The sequence below is a fragment of the Lepidochelys kempii genome, chromosome 2 (assembly GCF_965140285.1).
Source record: "Lepidochelys kempii isolate rLepKem1 chromosome 2, rLepKem1.hap1, whole genome shotgun sequence".
In the NCBI taxonomy this organism is placed as follows: Eukaryota; Metazoa; Chordata; order Testudines; family Cheloniidae; genus Lepidochelys; species Lepidochelys kempii.
In genome coordinates this window covers 58,759,854-58,779,792 of record NC_136381.1, presented here as the reverse complement: position 1 = coordinate 58,779,792, position 19,939 = coordinate 58,759,854, and the positions used below count along the sequence as shown (strand labels likewise).

General features: G+C 43.6%; 1 protein-coding gene across 10 annotated transcripts in view; it reads right to left on the bottom strand.

The window, feature by feature from the left end:
• The window catches only part of EYA1 (EYA transcriptional coactivator and phosphatase 1), a 231,452-nt gene that overhangs the window by 8,973 nt on the left and 202,540 nt on the right, over positions 1 to 19,939 (bottom strand). For all 10 annotated transcript variants that reach the window (XM_073330852.2, XM_073330862.2, XM_073330863.2 and 7 more), the window contains 5 exons: positions 17,336 to 17,394; positions 16,971 to 17,131; positions 16,607 to 16,721; positions 8,439 to 8,560; positions 2,850 to 2,950 (listed from right to left, as the gene is read on the bottom strand). In XM_073330852.2, the coding sequence (XP_073186953.1) occupies positions 2,850 to 2,950; positions 8,439 to 8,560; positions 16,607 to 16,721; positions 16,971 to 17,131; positions 17,336 to 17,394 (558 nt within the window). The remainder of the gene's footprint in view (positions 1 to 2,849; positions 2,951 to 8,438; positions 8,561 to 16,606; positions 16,722 to 16,970; positions 17,132 to 17,335; positions 17,395 to 19,939) is intronic.

The window sequence follows — 19,939 nt, the reverse complement described above, 5'->3', positions numbered from 1 at the left end:
AAAAAATGTGGATTATGAAAATCTTTTTAAAAATAACTGTACACTGTATAAACTTAATTTAATGTATTTACTGACTCAGTTTTATAATAATTACAATAATTTATTTTAGATACATTTTAAACATCCATCACCTGTGTACTGAACTAGCATTTTCAGTAAATAAAGGACTTGTAGGCAGGGGTGCTGGAACAATTTGTATAGTGGGGGTGCTGAGAGACATTGAACCAAACTGTAAATCCTGTATCTGAGGGAAACCACTTCAAGCCAGGGGGTGCGGCAGCATCCCCAGCACCCCTAGTTCCAGCACCTATGCTTGTAGGAATATTTTACCACCCTTCTATGATGAAACAACAGGTCTGTTTGTTAGTGAAGTGGTTTTTAATACGGACCCTCATTTTCTCACTTACTAATCTGGAAGTTCGTCACTGTTCAGTACTGGAACAGAAAATAAAAATCTGTGAAGTACATAGGTTGGCTATTTTAATAAATTACAGAAGTCTTGATGAATAAAACAATATTGTTCATTATACAGCATCACTGGAGTGGTAAATGCTTTACAAACAGGGAAAAAGAAAAGAACCCTGGTTTATAAAAAGTTTATATTTATTATTGAGCAGTACTATGTAGGGGCCTTCAATCGTGGACCAAGGCATGGAATGCTACTTGACGGACAATGGGATAATAAAAAGATAGTGGCTTCCCTGAAAAACTCACAAACACACAGATTATTGGTGGGAAGGTAGGATGGAATGTGGTAAAAAGTTACGTGGAAGAGCGGGGTACTCTAATAGGTGTCTTCATAGTTACACCATTTTTGTCAAGTTTTTATTTTTATTATTATAAACCTTCTACCATTTTGTTGGTGCTTCTGTGTGTGGAAGGTTAAGTGATTTTATAGTATAATAGAGTTTTATCTCTCCTTATTTAAGCATAATATATCTGAATACAAATATGTACTCAAATGTTTAGTGCTTCTAGTATTGCTAAAATGTGCTGATTTACATAATTCTTCAGAACTGAACAGTTTTTCCACTGTGTTTATCATTCACATATCTAATCGTTTTGGGTCAAATTAAGGTCTAGCTAGCATGGTGGCTCTGGGGCATAATGGAGTGCAAGGCACCCATCTCATCTACTTGTCCTCGTTACCCACAACATGGATAGACTTTGCGGAGCCACTGTGTTCCCAGTTCACACAGGTGGCACCTTAGCTCTGTCCCCACAATGGGGCAGCCATTTTAGCTGTGCCAATGCACGAGGGAGTGTACATTGGACCAGGTGACGTTTACTCCCTTCCCAGAGCAGCAGGGAATCTCACAGAGAGACTGTAACTTTGAGTCACAATCTCACTCTGGAGCAGAGAAAGTAGATCCTCAGCTTCCTACATTCTCCAAATCTGAACATTCCTTCCAGCAACAAAGAACACATGGAACAAATGCTCCAAGGGAACTTTCTCTACTACCTCTTCATTTAACAAATGGGAAGGCTTTCTTAGTTAGGCCTTCCTGCATGGTGTTTCCAGTTAAAAACTGCTGAATTAGGTGTTACTGAAAGAAGTACTTTTGTCACCGTTACATGGAATACTACTTCACTGAGCAATGGAAAGGAACAAAGACAACAGCTTTTCCTGGTATTAAATGTAGCTGTTAAAATGTAATCATTTACAGCAGAAAACTTCTCTGCAAAGATTAAAGGCATTTCTTAAGGGAGAAAGGAGGAATCTGTTCATTTTAGTGTGCCAAAGGGACACATGAAACTGACAAGTTCGCAAACTGATGTAACGAGATGGGAAACTACACAGAAAGTTTCAGAGGGATGTAAGTTGGTATTTCATGTTGCAAAACTATTCAGTGTCACATCTTGTAAAATTGCCATGTGGTGTAATTAGTTTAATCTCTCCATTCGGAAAGCTTTGAAAAATGGTTACTAGAAAGATATAGTATCGCCACTGGGATTTTCAAGTTAAGCTGGGAAAGAGAGAGCGTATGGAAAGGCAATTTACAAGGAAAATGAGGCAAGATAAACCTCCTTGCTCCCATTTTTTCTTCTCTTTGTACTTGCTAGGATAATATTCTATGGTTTCAGTCAAAGACCTTAGACCAGCCCCTCTCCCCCTGCACTCTATTAGATTGACATATTCAGTAGTAACTCCCAGCAGTAAGACAAAGTGTTGCTTTTTGAGATGCCCACTCCACATTGCAAGAGAAGAGACCGTGATATTTTCCCTTCCTAATGGAGAAAGGAAAAAACATGTAATAAGAGATTCAATTGCATCTTCTGCCAGAGCTAAAGCAACAGGGATTAGAATAGCAAGAAATAACCAATATTTGGCCGAAAATGCAGGCTCCCAATTTAGGTACAGCTGACATGAGCAGAGGTCAACATTAACGTATATGCGCCATTTCTCAGATACTCTTTCAATGTATAAAGGTATAAAATTCAGGTATAAAATTCACAAAACAATGCGATGTATCTAAACACCACAAATTGTAATAGCTGTGCTTAAGTTTATTATATTTCATGGCATTGGGGGATGCCAATTAGAGAAGTGGAATTATCAGTTTTAGTCAAACCAGAATCCATACTTAACATCCTTCATACGGATATATTGGATACACATAGCTACCCTAATGCATCTTTTGGAGGACAGCAATATCCCAGACCCAACAAGAATTTTAAGTAGAGTGTGTTACTAGCCCATCAGTCAAAATGTTCTAATTTTGTAACGCTACACAATTATAGATCTGAGATCACAATCAACCCCGATGCATACAATCCCAGGTGTGAGAAAATGCACATATTTACTTTCAAAGACTTGAAATAAAACTGCACTGAAAAAGAATTACTACCTTTTTTGCTCCTTGTTCTTCTTCCACGCCATCACCTATAACAACATACACTACTTTTCTTCCAAATCTTTGAATTATTCGCTCAAAACAACTTTCCTTTCCTGAAAAAGAAATGTAAACTATTAAGGGTTTTACACATGATAGCTGGTGAGAGAACATAATGAAACCACATTCATTAAACACCCATCCAAGATATCTCCAAGCACTTGCAATGTAATATTACCGTCACTGAGAGATTACAGAGCAGAATCTCTCCTGGATCAATTCTGTGCTCAGCATAGGAGTGAGAGCAGAGTGTCAGAGACACGGCTCCTGACATCAGTTAGAACTGCTGACAGTCAGCTGTAAAATCTACTTACGGTCTTTTAACAGATCCTATACTTGTGGAGAATAGACATCGCATAGCAGAAGTCTGCCTCCACACCACCTCCCCACTTCCTATGGCAAGCAGGTGCAAGCCCCACACCTGACACACTCATGACTTCAGAGAGTTGCCCTCTGAAAGGGGAATTTTGTGCTGTTTGTCTGTAGCCAGCCTCCTGAATAATGCTTTGGACTCAAATGCCCATAAGTTATACATCTGTAAAGACAAAGGAACTGATCTTGCATTGGATTGTCTTCAACTTTGTACATGAAATTCTCACCCACCTTTAATTAAAAAAGAGCATCTCCCTCAGGAGACAACCTTTGTTGTTTGTCCACTGAGTGGTTACTTAATATAAGCACAGCTCCTTACTTCAGTGGGATCTCTGCAAAGGCTTATGCTAATGAATCCCAATCCAAGACTGGGGCCAAAGTTAGTGAACAGGAAACTCTGCACTCTTCATAGTTCATTGTCTTAAGTTTGGAACTGAAAACCCAGACAGAGTACATTGTGAGGTCTATAGTCAAGATTGCCTAAGTGCTTCCATTGTAAAACAGCATTTCAGTTTTTCACAATATAGGTTTAATTTTACATTTTTTTCCCACCTACAGTATGTCTAAAGCATAGATTAGTGTTCTGGCAGATGGTAGGGGTGGGGCCTGGGGCAGAAGGGGTGGGGCTGCATGGCTAGCGTCCCCCAAGAGGTTATAGATTGTTGTAATAAGCCATAGATCCAGTGTGTCTATTCAGAGTAAAAGCCGTGTTAGTCTGTATTCGCAAAAAGAAAAGGAGTACTTGTGGCACCTTAGAGACTAACCAATTTATTTGAGCATAAGCTTTCGGGAGCTACAGCTCACCTCATCGGATGCATACTGTGGAAAGTGTAGAAGATCTTTTTATATACACACAAAGCATGAAAAAATACCTCCTCCCACCCTACTCTCCTGCTGGTAATAGCTTACCTAAAGTGACCACTCTCCTTACAATAAGAAAAGGAGTACTTGTGGCACCTTAGAGACTAACCAATTTATTTGAGCAATGCTCAAATAAATTGGTTAGTCTCTAAGGTGCCACAAGTACTCCTTTTCTTTTTGCGAATACAGACTAACACGGCTGTTACTCTGAAACCTCTCCTTACAATGAGTATGATAATCAAGGTGGGCCATTTCCAGCACAAATCCAGGGTTAAACAAGAACATCGGGGGGGGGGTAGGAAAAAAAAAGGGGAAATAGGTTACCTTGCATAATGACCCTTTACCCTCTGATCCCACTGAGAGTTACCAAAAGAAACTACAGCATTTGCTCAAGAAACTCCCTGAAAAAGCACAAGATCAAATCCGCACAGACACACCCCTGGAACCCTGACCTGGGATATTCTATCTACTACCCAAGATCCATAAACCTGGAAATCCTGGGCGCCCCATCATCTCAGGCATTGGCATCCTGACAGCAGGATTGTCTGGCTATGTAGACTCCCTCCTCAGGCCCTACGCTACCAGCACTCCCAGCTACCTTTGAGACACCACTGACTTCCTGAGGAAACTACAATCCATCGGTGATCTTCCTGATAACACCATCCTGGCCACTATGGATGTAGAAGCCCTCTACACCAACATTCCACACAAAGATGGACTACAAGCCGTCAAGAACACTATCCCCGATAATGTCACGGCTAACCTGGTTGCTGAACTTTGTGACTTTGTCCTTACCCATAACTATTTTACATTTGGGAACAATGTATACCTTCAGATCAGCGGCACTGCTATGGGTACCCACATGGCCCCACAGTATGTCAACATTTTTATGGCTGACTTAGAACAACGCTTCCTCAGCTCTTGTCCCCTAACGCCCCTACTCTACTTGCACTATATTGATGACATCTTCATCATCTGGACCCATGGAAAAGAAGCCCTTGAGGAATTCCACCATGATTTCAACAATTTCCATCCCACCATCAACCTCAGCCTGGTCCAGTCCACACAAGAGATCCACTTCCTGGACACTACAGTGCTAATAAACGATGGTCACATAAACACCTCCCTATACCGGAAACCTACTGACCGCTATTCCTACCTACATGCCTCCAGCTTTCACCCTGACCACACCACATGATCCATCGTCTACAGCCAAGCTCTGCGATACAACCACATTTGCTCCAACCCCTCAGACAGAGACAAACACCTACAAGATCTCTATCAAGCATTCTTACAACAATACCCACCTGCGGAAGTAAAGAAATAGATTGATAGAGCCGAAGAGTTCCCAGAAGTCACCTACTACAGGACAGGCCTAACAAAGAAAATAACAGAACGCCACTAGCCGTCACCTTCAGCCCCCAACTAAAACCCCTCCAACGCATTATTAAGGATCTACAACCTATCCTGAAGGATGACCCAACACTCTCATAAATCTTGGGAGACAGGCCAGTCCTTGCCTACAGACAGCCCTCCAACCTGAAGCAAATACTCACCAGAAACCACATACCACACAACAGAACCACTAACCCAGGAACCTATCCTTACAACAAAGCCCGTTGCCAACTGTGCCCACATATCTATTCAGGGGACACCATCACAGGGCCTAATAACATCAGCCACACTATCAGAGGCTTGGTCACCTGCACATCCACCAATGTGATATATGCCATCATGTGCCAGCAATGCCCCTCTGCCATGTACATTGGTCAAACTGGACAGTCTCTACGTAAAAGAATAAATGGACACAAATCAGACGTCAAGAATTATAACATTCATAAACCAGTCGGAGAACACTTCAATCTCTCTGGTCACGCGATTACAGACATGAAAGTTGCTATATTACAACAAAAAAACTTCAAATCCAGACTTTAGCGAGAAACTGTTGAATTGGAATTCATTTGCAAATTGGATACAATTACCTTAGGCTTGAATAGAGACTGGGAGTGGCTAAGTCATTATGCAAGGTAACCTATTTCCCCTTGTTTTTTCCTACCCCCCCCCCCCCCAGATGTTCTTGTTAAACCCTGGATTTGTGCTGGAAATGGCCCACCTTGATTATCATACACATTGTAAGGAGAGTGGTCTCTTTAGACAAGCTATTACCAGCAGGAGAGTGGGTTTGTGTGTGTGGAGGGGAGCGGGGGGGGGTGGGTGAGAAAACCTGGATTTGTGCTGGAAATGGCCCAACTTGATTATCATACACATTGTAAGGAGAGTGATCACTTTAGATAAGCTATTACCAGCAGGAGAGTGGGGTGGGAGGAGGTATTTTTTCATGCTTTGTGTGAATATAGAAAGATCTTTTACACTTTCCACAGTATGCATCCGATGAAGTAAGCTGTAGCTCACGAAAGCTTATGCTCAAATAAATTGGTTAGTCTCTAAGGTGCCACAAATACTCCTTTTCTTTTTGTGTCTATTCAGTCCATGATTTTTAGTGTCTAGCAAAGTTACAAATTTAAGCTCCCACGCTAGTTTTCTGAAAGTTTTGTGCAGGTTTCCTTTGAGAATAAGGACTGATAGGTCAGATATCACAGATAGGTCTGTGAAAAGTGTTCACCCACAGGTGATGTTGTGTTTTGTCTTTTATCATTTTCCTGTGTGAGTTCATTCAAGAGCGTAGTGACTGCCTGGTTTCACTCACAGAGTTGTCATTGGGGCATTTAGTGCACTGGATGAGGTACACCACATGCTGTGATATGCATGTGTAGTACCCAAGGATATTGAGAGATGTGTTATGGAGTATGTTGTTGATTGTAGCAGTGGAGATATGTCTCCAGGTCTTGCATCTGTTGTTCTGGCAAGGTCTGGTGCCGCTTTGGGGCTGATGTGTCCTGGTTCTATGGGGAGCTTGCTTCTGATAATGAACTTGGAGAGGTTGGAGGTTGTTTGAAGGCCAGAAGAATGGGTTCAGGAAATATTTCTTTCAGGATGGAGTATCCATTGAATATGGGTTGTACTTGTTTGAGGATACCTCAGATGGGTTCCCAGTATAGGATGGTAGGTGACAACTAGCTGCCTGTCCTCTTTCTCCTTTCTCTTCCCCTTATGATTGGAAAGGTGTCAACAGGTCACTTCACCTTGAATGGTCCCGTGAATATGTGTTAACTACTTATGCTAAACACTCTGTTCCACTTTGTATTTTGCTGTGACACTCTGTTTCCCAGGTCTGAAGAAAAGCTCTGTGTAAGCTTGAAAGCTTGTCTCTCTTACCAAAATAGTTGGTCCAATAAAAGATATTAACTCCCCCACCTTGTGTCTCTAATATATGGTATTATGTACTTCTAGTTAACCAATCTGATATTCCTGTGTTTCACTGAGAAACAAATCTGCATAGACTTTGGCACAAATTTATTAATTTCAGTTTGAATAAACTTAAAATAATTAAATTCTGGAGGCAAACATTTTAGCTTCTGGTAAATTCTTTTGTCAATGGGCTCTGATGAAGACACCGAGCCCTGGAATTTCACCATATAAATTTTTAGTTTTGTCTAGATTTAGACTGAATGCTTTACACTTATGACTGAACTTTTGAATTTCTGTTTTAGAAGATAGCCCTTAAAGGTTACAGTTAATAGCATCTTGTCTGATTTACACATGGATACAGGAAAAAAAACAGTACAGTGAATCTCTATGAACTAAAAAATGAATTCATTTTGGACACACTGAGACTTAAAATCAAACATACAGAATAGTGACTTTCCTGATCTAAACTATTATGTAGTGTTGCAATGAGCTGTTAAAAAGCTATTGTAGTTCATCGCAGGAGTGGCTGCATTTCAGTTGTGGATGATGCAGTGCATTTTAGTGGTTATATAGTAGCTTAGGGCTCCAGTTCAGCAAAGGGTCTACCAAGCTTGCTGGAACAGGGCCTAAGTTTGTAAAATCATAGAATCACAGAACTGGAAGGTACCTCGATAGGTCCTCTAGTCCAGTCCCCTGCCCTCAAGGCAGGACTAAATATTATCTAGACCATCCCTGGTCTTTGTCCAGGTGTTTGTCCAACCTGCTCTTAAAAATCCCCAAGGATGGAGATTCCACAACCTCCCTAGGCAATTTAGTCCAGTGCTTAACCACCCTGACAGTTAGGTGCTGTAGGATCCCTCAGTATGAATGGTGTTTTACTGTAAGGTATGTTATTTATCATTAGTCCCTAGATGCTATCGTGATATGAATATACAGATACATATGGTTTTTCATTTAGAACTATGGCCTCAAATATTTCATCATGTTATTAAAAAACCTCACCTATTTTAGTTGCACTGTAAATATTTTCTATTGGAAATACAACCCCTAATCCATATAACAAGACTTTTGCCAGAGCTGGAATAAGTTGAGTAGTTGTTACTAGAATATTCACACAGTTTGTCCTGCAAGAAAACAAAAACAGACACCCTTAAATATACACATATATATATTAACACTAAAAAAAAAGGGAAAAATTAACCTTCCTCCATTCTCCCCCCAACAAAACCTCACCATCATAGTCTCAAAGTACTTTAGAAAGGAAGGGAATCAGAAGAAAAATTTACTCACCTAGTGCTGTAACAATGGTTCTTCAAGATGTGTCTCCCTGTGGGTGCTCCACTGTAGGTGTGCTTGCATCCTTATACTGCTGATCAGAGAACTTTGGTAGCAGTGTCCATTATGCCCCACCACGAGGCTGTCTCTCCTCGTGCCCCTCCACAAGGCTATCCAGCATGTGCAGGCTAACCCCCCTCAGTTCCTTCTCTACTGCAGAGCCATTGACAAGAACTCCAAAGTAGAGGGGAGGCGGGTGGGTTGGGGAGCACCCATGGGGGACACATCTCGAAAGGTCATCATTATTGCGTAACTTCTTCTTCGAGTAGTGTCCCTATGGGTGCTCCTCTTTAGGTGACTTCCAAGCAATATCCCTACTGGAGGGCTGGGGCTTCAGAGTTGGGTCAGTTACAGATGACAGTACTGTGGAGCTAAAGATGGCATCGGAGGCAGGTCCCCAGTAATTGCTTGGTGTTCTGCAAAGGTGTAGACTGACGCCCAACATCAATACTCTACAGATTTCTGAGATAGGGACATTCTTGAAGAAGGCAACAGATGAGAATGATCTTGTGCAGTGCATGCGAATAGTATCTGGAGGGGTTATGTTATGAATCTGATTACATTGTCTAATGCAGCCTGAGTCCCACTTGGAGAGTCTCTGGATTGATATTGCTGAGCCCTTGGATCTTTTCATAATAGAGAGGAACAGCTTCGGGGACTTCCTGAAAGACTTCGTCCTATCCAGGTAAAAGGCTCGGGCCCGTCTGACATCTAGTGTGTGTAATATAGTCTCCTTGCTGTCACAGCGAGGCTTGGGGTAAAAAGTCGGAAGGTGAATCACTTGGTTTATATGGAACAGGGCAGTTACCCTGGGGATGAATTTTTGGTGCGGCCTGAGCGTAACCTTGTCCTGAAAGAATACCATGGAGGGTGATGTGCCATCAGAGCTGCTATTTCTCCTATCCTCCTAGTCGAGGTGATTGCTATCAGGAAGGCCATTTTCTTCAACAGGTACATAAGCAAACAGGTGGCCCTGGGTTCAAAGGGCGGTCTAGTTAGGCCTTTCAACACCAGGTTTAGGTCCCATGTAGGTGTGGGGTGTCGGGATTGTGGAGAAAGGTTTATTATACCCCCGGAGAAATCAAAAAAGGTCCCTGTCCCAGGGAAGAAGGAGAGCATCACCTAGGGAGTGTTGTCCTATCCCTGCTCTGGAGCAGGAGTGTGGACATTTCTTGTTCAAGTGATTAGCGACCAGATCTGTGGTCAGTGTACCCCAGCATCTAAATAGGTCATAAAGTACTGCTGGGTTTATTTCCATTCATGGTTGTGAGGGAACTTGCAACTTAGGATGTCTTCTATAGAGTTTTGTGTGCCCAGAAGGTAATCTGTTGATAGCGTAATGTAGTGGGAGATGCATCAGTTAGTTCCATAGCCTTATCGCTTCTGAGCGGAGGGTGGGCAACCTGGCTCCTCTTTGTCAATTTATGTAATACATGCATGCTATGTTGTCTATTAGGACTTTGGTGTGTGATCAGTGGGAGAAAACGAGTGCAGACATTTCTGAATGCCCTGAGCTCGAGGAGCTTGATGTACAAGGATATCTCCATGGATGACCACTTGCCTTGTGTTGTAAGGCCATTTAGATATGTGCCTCATCCTATAAGGGATGTGTCGGTGGTGAGAAGCAACAACGGGGAAATTTTCACAAAAGGAATCCCTTTGCAAACATCTGCTGGGTCCTTTCACCAATCCAGGGATATATTGACTTTGGCAAGCTGTGATGCACATCGCATAACCACCGCAGCGGAGCTGGACTGGGTCACAGTGTTGGCTGCATTGAAGGCAGTCTGTAGCACTGTTTGGGCTACCAGTTGTCCTTCCTCGATGATAGCTTTGAACTGGTTGTGCTGTGACTCTGGAAACTGATCAATAAAGTTGTCAGGTTTCCAATAGTTGATGTAGATGTATTTCATTGTTAAGGCTTGACAAATAGCTATTCGAAAATGTAGTGTGACCGAGGAATAGGCCTTCCTCCCAAAGAGGTCCAAGTGCTTCCAATCCCTATCAGATATCATTTGGTGCTCATAGCCCCGGGAGTTTACTGCATCCACAGCTATTGAGTTTGGGGGAGAGGGGAAGAAAAGAAATTCCATCCCCTTAACTGGTATGTAATATTTTTTATCAGCCTGTTTACAAGTAGGTGTCACTGATGCTGGGGTCTGCCATATGGTTTTTTCAAGGTCCTGTCAAGCCTCCTTGATAGGGAAGGCTATTTTAGAGGCCGAGGAAGAGTGTAATATGTCACGGAGTTTGTGATGGGTGTCCTTGACTTCTTCCAACCCTTTTTCCCAAGTACTGGAAAAGTCGGAAATCATCAGCTAAGCACAGTGGCAGGGACATGAATGCTTCATCTGGGGAGGAAGAGGATATGTTGTTGTTGGTCCTTGGAGTCACATTTTCCTCAATTCCGCCCTCCTGCTCTCAGCAATCTCCTCTGGGAGTTCCAAGGTTCTAGATGCCGTAGCCGAGGGGGAATGTCTTGGGGGGTACGAGCAAGGCTGGGAGCTCAAGAAGAATGGGGCAATATGTAGCCCAGGGATCCCAGTACAGCCACTGAGGCAGTATACTCTCGGAGCCTCTTGGCAGTGGGCACAATAGGGAGCATGGGAATAGTGGGAAACTGTCTCCTCTGGCTCACTGACTCCTCACTCAAAAGAGGGGGTGCACGGCAGGGTACTGGAGAAGACTCCTACACTAGGGGGAGATGCTGTGCCAAGGTCCCGGTGCCAAGAAGAGGAGAGTCTGGTATGCTAGATACCCGGAGGTCTCTTGAGTGCCGAAATGCTAGTGGAGCTGACTGACCCAGTGCCATTGGTGGTACAGAGCGTGTCGGGGATCTTGCCCATACAGACCGATGACGGTGCCAAAGGAACATCATATACCGGCAGCATCTTCTTACTGGAATGCCGTTTGCTCCTATCTTTGTCAGTTGGTTCTGTTGACTCAGTGCCAGTGCCCATTAGGTCCTTAGGCCTGTCAACGGTACCTGACACTCCTGATCTTTGTGAGCTGGGACTGTCTCGGTGCCAATGGTACTGAGTGTGCTGGAGATCTTTTGTGGCTAGCTCGGAGCTCACTCTGGTGACCCACAGCTCTCTTTTTGAATGACTTTACAAGAGGGGTCTGTGGCTGATTTCTTTGACCCATCCTTGGATGTTGAGGGCTGTGGGGAAGACTCACATCTGCCAGGTGACTCTTGGTGAGGGTTTAGGGAGGGCTAGATGGCTGCCTCCATGAAGATGATCTTCTGTCTCAACTCTCTGTCCTTGTGAGACCTGGGTCTGAGTTGCTGGCAGACACCACACTTCTGTGTGATGTGGCCTTCCCCGAGGCAGTGTACGCTGCGCGAGTGCTTGCCTGCCACAGGGATGGCCTCTTTGAGGGAGAGGCACTTCTTGAAGTCTGGTGAACTGGACCATTGGGGAAGGGGCCCCCAATGAAAAAGGGGGGGAAATAAAGTCTTTTTTTTAATATTGGGGGTAGAGAAAATAAGAGAGACTACAGCTAAGACTAAGGACACTAACAAACTAGAAACGCTAAAGAAATTAACGATCACAAACAGACTGCTAATGGTCCCATCTCTAGCCAGGGGCAGTTGACAAGGAACTGAGGAGGGTTAGATCATGTGGCAGGGCATGATGAGAGACAGTGCATGTGTGGGCCTAATGTACACAACTGCCAATGTTCGCCAACCAGCAGTGCAGGGACACAAGCTACTGTGGAGCAGTCCTAGGGACACTACTTGAAGAATTATCCCCATTTTACAGGTGTAGAAATTGAGACACAGAAATGTCACGTGCACATAGCAGGACATTTGCTGAAGAGGGAAAAGAACTCAAATCTCCTGACTCACAGACCATGTACACCATGCAGTATCTCCTAAACCATAGGCATTACAGGCAGATTGTTAACGCTACCTATTATTAAGGTTGCACAACACTTCCCATTATAAGACCCTATTTTCAGTTGCTTAGAACTTTGTCAAATTTAACTATTCAGGATGAAAATTTCCATGTCTGCCTCAGGTTTTTTTTATTTTATTTTTGAAAATTTCAGCCAGAAGAGTTCAGTTGTTTCTGAGAATGAGGCAAGGAAAAAATACTATGTTTTTTACTGTGAAAAATTTCCTAGTTCTCTTTGGAAAGTTCTAGTGCCCCCATACTTCGGAGCACAGCCAGAGAGCAGGGCTATTAGAGGGGCCGAGTGCAGGGCTGCAAGGATTAGGGATGCCTTGAGGCTGAAAGCCACCAGTAATGTCTGGTGCCCTGCCTGGGAGTGAAGTGCAGTGGTTCCAATGTTAGTAGGAGCAGGGATTTGAAATTTGGCAAGGGAGCGGAACCTTTATGTCAGGGATGTGCCTTTTACCATCATCATGAAAACTCAGCCACATTTGGCCAAGTCATAAACCTCAGAATAAAATCACAGTTCACGCATGCTCAGAAGAGACTTGCTAGAGTTTAAAAGATAAAACCTCAGAAGATTCCGTCCTTATTGAGCATGCTCTAGTCTCTCACAGCTCCTAATGATGACCAGACTGCACAGGTATCATCTGCACAGAGCCACTGAAGATGCTCCATCCCCTCATAGTTCCTGTGTGTGATTGGAATGTGCACACACCATCCCCACAGGGTGACTGAGCATGCTTCCTCCAGCCCAGAGCTACAGAGGTGAAGCTGGACTTTTCCTATAATGGCTGCTCTGGGCTGGTGTGGACCCAGGCACTAGAACTGAGAGTATGGAGCCTGTCTCTCCTGTGCTCTTAATGACCACCCATCCCAGTTCTGGCACCCAGGAAGTGTGGAGGAAGAAGCCATCCAATTCAAAAACCAAGAGGAGAAGGGCCAGACTTAGGGCTCTGAGACGCAGTGTTGGAGAAGTATATTGGGACAGGGAGTCCAGGGGATGAAGACTGGAATTGGAGGCTGGCAGAGGGCAGAAACTGGGACTGGGAACCCGGGATGCAGACTGGGACTGGATAGGAAAGGAGACTAGGTCTGGGAGCTGGGGAGAGTAATGGGGTGGGAGTTAAGGGAGACGGAGGGTAGGGGGGAACAGGGATAGGATGCAGAACTGGAGTGTGTGTGGGGGGGAGAATGGGAATGGAGAGGAGACAGCTCTGATAAGGGGCCACATTACAGGGGAGAACTGGGACTGAATGGAGAGAGAGACTGGGCCAAGGAGCCAGAGGAGATGAGGACAATGAAGCCCAGGGAAGGAGACTGGGTGCAAATGGGGATGGGAAATGTGGGTGGGTGGTGACTGGAGACCATGGAGCTGGGAAATGAGAACGAGAGAGACAGAGACAGAGAGGTCAGGGAGTGGGGGAGGGAACTGGCACTGGCTGGGCAAGGAGATTGGCAACAAGGAGTTAGGAAGGTGAGTGGAGGGGACTGGGAACAGCTGGACAAGGAGACAGGAAGCAGGCTAAGGGGGGAGGCAGTCTGGGAGTCTGGAGGGATAAGGCAAGGACTTACAGGGCAAGAAGCCTGGGATCAGCGGCCTGAAGAATGAAAACTGGGACTAAAGGTGAAGAGAATGGAACTGGGATGAGGAGCCAGAAGTACAGTACAGACAGGCTGGGGCAGGGACAGATTGGAAGGGTTAAGGTAGAAGGGGTGAAGATTGGGGTGGGTATGGGGAGGAGAGCGTATCCACGACAGCATAATCCTTTCTAGAGCCTGGAATGGAACCACACACCCCTGAGTTTCACCATTCTGCTGCTGTCAGCAAATATCTGTGAAGCCCACTGGCAAAGCAACCCACCTGCATCTAGTGCTGATCCACAGAGAGGATGACCTACTCCTGCTACAGTTACTCCATCAGCTGAAGTGACAGAGGTCTTTTGTGGTAGATGTAAGGGTTCCAACCCTTCTGACCACCCACGTGGCCATTAATAAGATGCCACACGATGAAACTTCTGTTTTTTTCTAATTTGCTTTTTTAAAAACTTAGAAAGTACTCACAAAAGTCTACATTAAAACAACATTATTAATTGCAATTCAAGCACTGAACAGTTGGGAAATGTCAGAATTAAGGTTCCCTTAATTTGGCCCCCTTGTGTGTATGCATTAGGATGCAGTTTTTAATTACATGATCATATACAGTAAAAGCTGTTTTATCCAGCATACTGGGGATATGGGGGGTGTCGGTAAATGAAAAATGCCAGTTAACTAAGAGGGAGGGAGTTTGGGTGTGGGAGAGGGTGCGGGGCAGGGGGTTGGGGCGTGGGAGGGGTGCGAGGTGTGGGCTCTGGGCGGGAGTTTGGGTGCGGAAGGGAGCTCAGGGCAGGGGGTTGGGGCATGGGAGGAGACTTGGGATCCGGGGGGGGGGCGCCGGATCCGGGGAGGGGGGGGGCGCTCACCTCGGGCGGCTCCCCGCAAGCAGCGACCTGTCCCATCTGCTCCTAGGCAGAGGTACAGCAGGTGGCTCTGCACACTGTCTCCACCTGCAGGTGCCGCCCCTGCATCTCCCATTGGCCATGGTTCCTGGCCAATGGGAGCTGCAGAGCCAGAACTCAGGGCGGGACAGAAGCAGTGCACAGAGCCGCCTGCCATTCCTCTGCCTAGGAGCAGCAGGGACAGGTTGCCGCTTGTGGGGAGCCGCCCGAGGTGAGCCCCCTCCCGCACCCAAACTCCCTTCCAGAGCCCACACCCCAACCCCGCACTCCAAACCCCTCGTGGCCATTCCTCTGCCTAGGAGCAGCAGCGACATGTCTTCTGGGGAGCCACATGGAGTCAGGTAGGGAGCCTGCTGGCCCCACCCCAACCAGGACTATAAACTGGACTTTCTATGGAGATTAGAAATGCCGGTTTATAGAGCTTTCTGGTTGGTACAGGGCTGGATAACACAGCTTTTACTGTACTCTTTTTTTTCCCCACAGGACCCTTGCCTCAGGACAGACCTGCTCTGGGGGCACTTTGTGGGGAAGGAAACTGTTTTCTGTAAGACCCTCGCCTCATCTCTTGCAGAGATTGGAAGATCTGTAGTGAACAAGGCAGGGGACTTCTGGAAGAGAACAGCTGGTCTCATAATTAAGATAGCTGAATGTTGCCCTGGAGAACTGGATTCTATCCCTGCATCTGCCACAGAGGTCTTTTGTGTTTCTGGTTACATCTTTTAAACCAAACTTTGCACAGGGGTTGGTCACTAATTGTGTATTCCTTTGTTTCTTGATGCTTGACTTGAGACTCTTGGTCTGATTTGCAGAAAGGCTGAGAGCTCATGGCTGCAACTGAAGTCAATGAGATCTGTTCTTTGAATATATGAAAAGCTATGTAAATACTAATTACTCTAAGAAATCAGGTCCCAGGTGTCTTAAATTTGACACCCAAATGGATTCTTTTGATCTTAATCTCTCTGTGCCTCAATTTCCCCTCTATAAAATGGGGATAATACCCTCACCTAACAGGGGTGTTGTAAAAATAAATTCATTAATGTTTGTTAAGCACTCAGATATACAGTGATGACTGCAACAGAAAAGCACATGAGGAAATGATTAATTTTGTCTTTATGTCAGTTTGAATAGTATGCTGTAAAGAAGTCCAAGGGCCACACAATGAAGAGAAAACAAAGTATTGAAGAGCAGCTCCTAAATGAGGCAGAGAATTCTGTGGGAAAAATAGTATGTAATCATGTAATTAAACATTGTATCATAATGCATATGCAACAAGGAGGCCCAATTAAGATTGCATAATCAAACTTGATTGTGGCATTTTCTAACTTTTGAGTGCTTGTTTGTGTAAACGTAATGTTCTTTTAATGAAGTTTTGTGTGTGTAACACATTGTTAGGTTTCATGAATATTCTGTGCTGCCATGATAACTCTTATATACTTACCTAGAATGAATAAGTGTGAGTGCTTTCAGTGCAAGTGTTAACCAAGAATCTGTAAGAGCTTCAATTTCTGCTCTAAGTTGCAACCAAGCTTCTCTCTTTGCGGGACCAAGAAGACCTGTGGTGTAGAAAAGGGTACTCAATAATGTGTCGGTATTTAAACTCAGATACCTTTCTGTTATTTCCTTCTGCTTCCATTAGTTGTAAGAACAGTTTTCTGTAGGGACTACAAACTGAACAGTTCTCTAAGTAAACAGAATCATGTTGAAAAGGATCAGCAAACAAGGGCAAGGTTAACCCTTTTCATTTATAACTTCTCATTTGTCTTTCGAGAAACAGATGAGTAATATTTATGATGGACACTTGCCTCCAACATTATTTTTGTAGGTGTTGTAGATTTCTTTTACGCGTCTGTAACGGAAGGCCAATTTTCTCATCCAGTCCACTCCTCCACGCACACCCGTTGCTAGGCATAAATTAGCGCTGGTGGCTGCTGCAGGAAAGCCGTCTGTTCCGAAGTTATAGGTGCTATTTAGAGTGAAGAAAACTCCCAGATTAACAAAATATGTTGAACCAAAATTAACGGTCAGGTATACTAGTGACATTGATGGAGTTTCAAAGGCATAAATGAAGGCAGAACTTGACCCAATATATGTTTCATGGTATTTTACCATTTTTCCAGGAAAACAACTCGCAAAACCCAATATATTATCTTGGTCGGTTCTGACTTACCTTAAGTCTTGGCCGTTGTCATCTGAAGACACATCATCTATATGAACCTGGTCGCATTCCTAAGATGACAGATTTTTCCTTATTAATTATTATTAGGCTAAATTAAAAAAAACAAAAAAACAAAAGGCTTAAAGATCTGCTCATCAGGGGCTTTTTTTGATTGGATAAATCAGTAGATGGCAGTCTTGTTAAATCAACAATTTTACTCATTTTTTATGTTCCATTCATAGAAAAAAGTGCACTGTCATTAACTACTACTACTATTATATGACTTTCTGAAAACACATTTTTGTATTTAGAAAGGAAAGTGGTTAAAAACAATTAGTGTATGTGTTCCATAAATGGTCTTGTACCCTTTCAGGTACCTTAAAACATCATGCTGCTCAAAGCTGATTCAGTCAGTGCATAAGTATAACTGAAACCAGACAATTTGGTAAATGTAACATATTAGAAAAATTAAACCTGATGCTAACCGCCAATGAAATTATGACCTCTGATTGCTGTTGAGCCACACACCAACATAGCCCAAGGCCAATGTTTCAGAGGAGTGCAGACAAAAAAATCTGTTCCTAGTTTGCCATTCATTTGAGAGTTGTGAGCTTCTCTCTTTCTCTTTGGTCTTAGTGTATGAAAGCAGCATGCAAAGATGAAAAAAAATCTAAATAGAAATAGCCAAGTCAAATGACCTTTCTTCAGTCCCTTGTACATAAACTTTAATACAATACATTTATAATTAGCTTTATCTCAGTAAATTACAAAGTAATATAGTATGTGTTGTTTGCCATTAAAAGGCAGTGGAACATGAATTACTATTAACAATTTGACATTTGGCAGGTAAATAAGCAAACCTCTAGCATTGTAATTCAAACTGAATCCAGTGTATAAAACAGTATTTTCCAAATATTTCAATAATGCTCTCTTTTCCCGCCTAACATGAAGCCCCACAAAAAGATGATACATTTGATGTGCTAAAACACTGGAATTGTGTATTTTTGTGTTACTGCTTCCCTCTGAACAAATTTTTCTCTCTCCATGGATTTGTGAGGGATGGAGGGAAGATAGAAGTGGAAAGAAACTCAAACCAGCTGTTCCCTAACAGAATTAAAATCATGACCCTCAACCCCTGTTCTAAAACATCTATTCTCCAGCCAGTCTTCTCCCAGCAAGCAGCAAGCTCCAAGGAGGAAAAGACTTTGACCCTGTAACCTTCTCCTCCTCTCCTGAGGTCAACAACCTCAGATAAGAAAAAAGGAAAAGAAAGTCTATCTGGCCTCACATGATGGCTGTGAATTTTTAAAGTAAAACAAAACAAAAACAAAACAAAAATAGGTTGCTATCTGAGGACACAGGTTAGAAAATTTCTAAAGCTATTTAGAAAAATGATATTTACTTTATAACTATTCTATATATTTGTAAAGTGTGCAGTTCATACAGTGACAAGAATTTTGTTGCACCTTTGTATTTGAATTAATAGTAGTTTAGCTAAAAGAGAAATAAAAATGAACCATGATGTGAGAGGCAGAACTATATTTGCTCAGATTTAACCATCATCCAAGGCATTGCCTGCTTTGGCAGATACAATGGATTTGATGCACAGTCAAAGCCAAAACTAAAACTACACATTTGATGCTAGAAAGGCTTGAAAATCAACTTGGCTGATACAAGTAGAAAATTTCTTGGCCATGTGACATCAACTCTAGTAGAATCTAAATTTGCATTTCCAAAACAAGTTTCTAGTCTGTATAGGTGTGACAATAATCATTCATATGTGAGCTGCAGATGTAAATTAATGCAGCGTCATCCTTCTGAGTCTACACACAACATGCTTTTGTGCCTCTACTGCTCAGAGGGATTTTTCCAAGCTGCTGCAGGAGCGTGACACATGAATCTTCTGTTTTCCGTGCAGCTATTCAGAAACCTGTTTGCAGCAGTGAAATGGACAAGAATCCAGGCAATTTCATTCTATCAAAGCCTAGGAGAGCAATGAATTGCAGCTGGAGCTTGTCACCGGAGAGGAAGGCTCAAACAGACTATGGGAAGGAGACACACCACTTGCAATGGCCACCAAGCTAAGGGAAGCAGCGGAGACCCATCCCATCACACAGGAGAGGCTGCGGGAGTGTTAGAGTAGTGGAAACCTCCCAACCCAGGCAGGCACCGGAAACTCTTGGACAGTAGATGGGAATAGTGAGAGAAAGAATGCTCTTTGTTCCTTGCTAACAGCCAGAGACGGTCTAGGGGCTAGGGAACTACAAAGTAGACAGGACCCCCACTTGTCAGAGGTGGATACAAAAGACAGGATCTAGGGACAGCATCTTAGTAGGCATCACAAGCACCTTCTCCTTTCCCAGCAGCTGGGATTGAGGTAGTTGCCTGCTCACCTGGATGGGTTGATAAAAAGGACTTTGACCCTGTAATCTTCTCCTCCCCTCCTGAGCTCAACAGCAGATAGGATAAATTAAAATAGGAGATTGAAAGAGAGAGATTGACTGATTTTGCAGAGCTAAGTGGGGGGGAGGGGAAGTAGAGACAGAAAATATATTGGAAGAGGCAGAGAACACAAAGTAGAGAATGAGAAGAAAAAGAGAAAACACCTGGAAAACT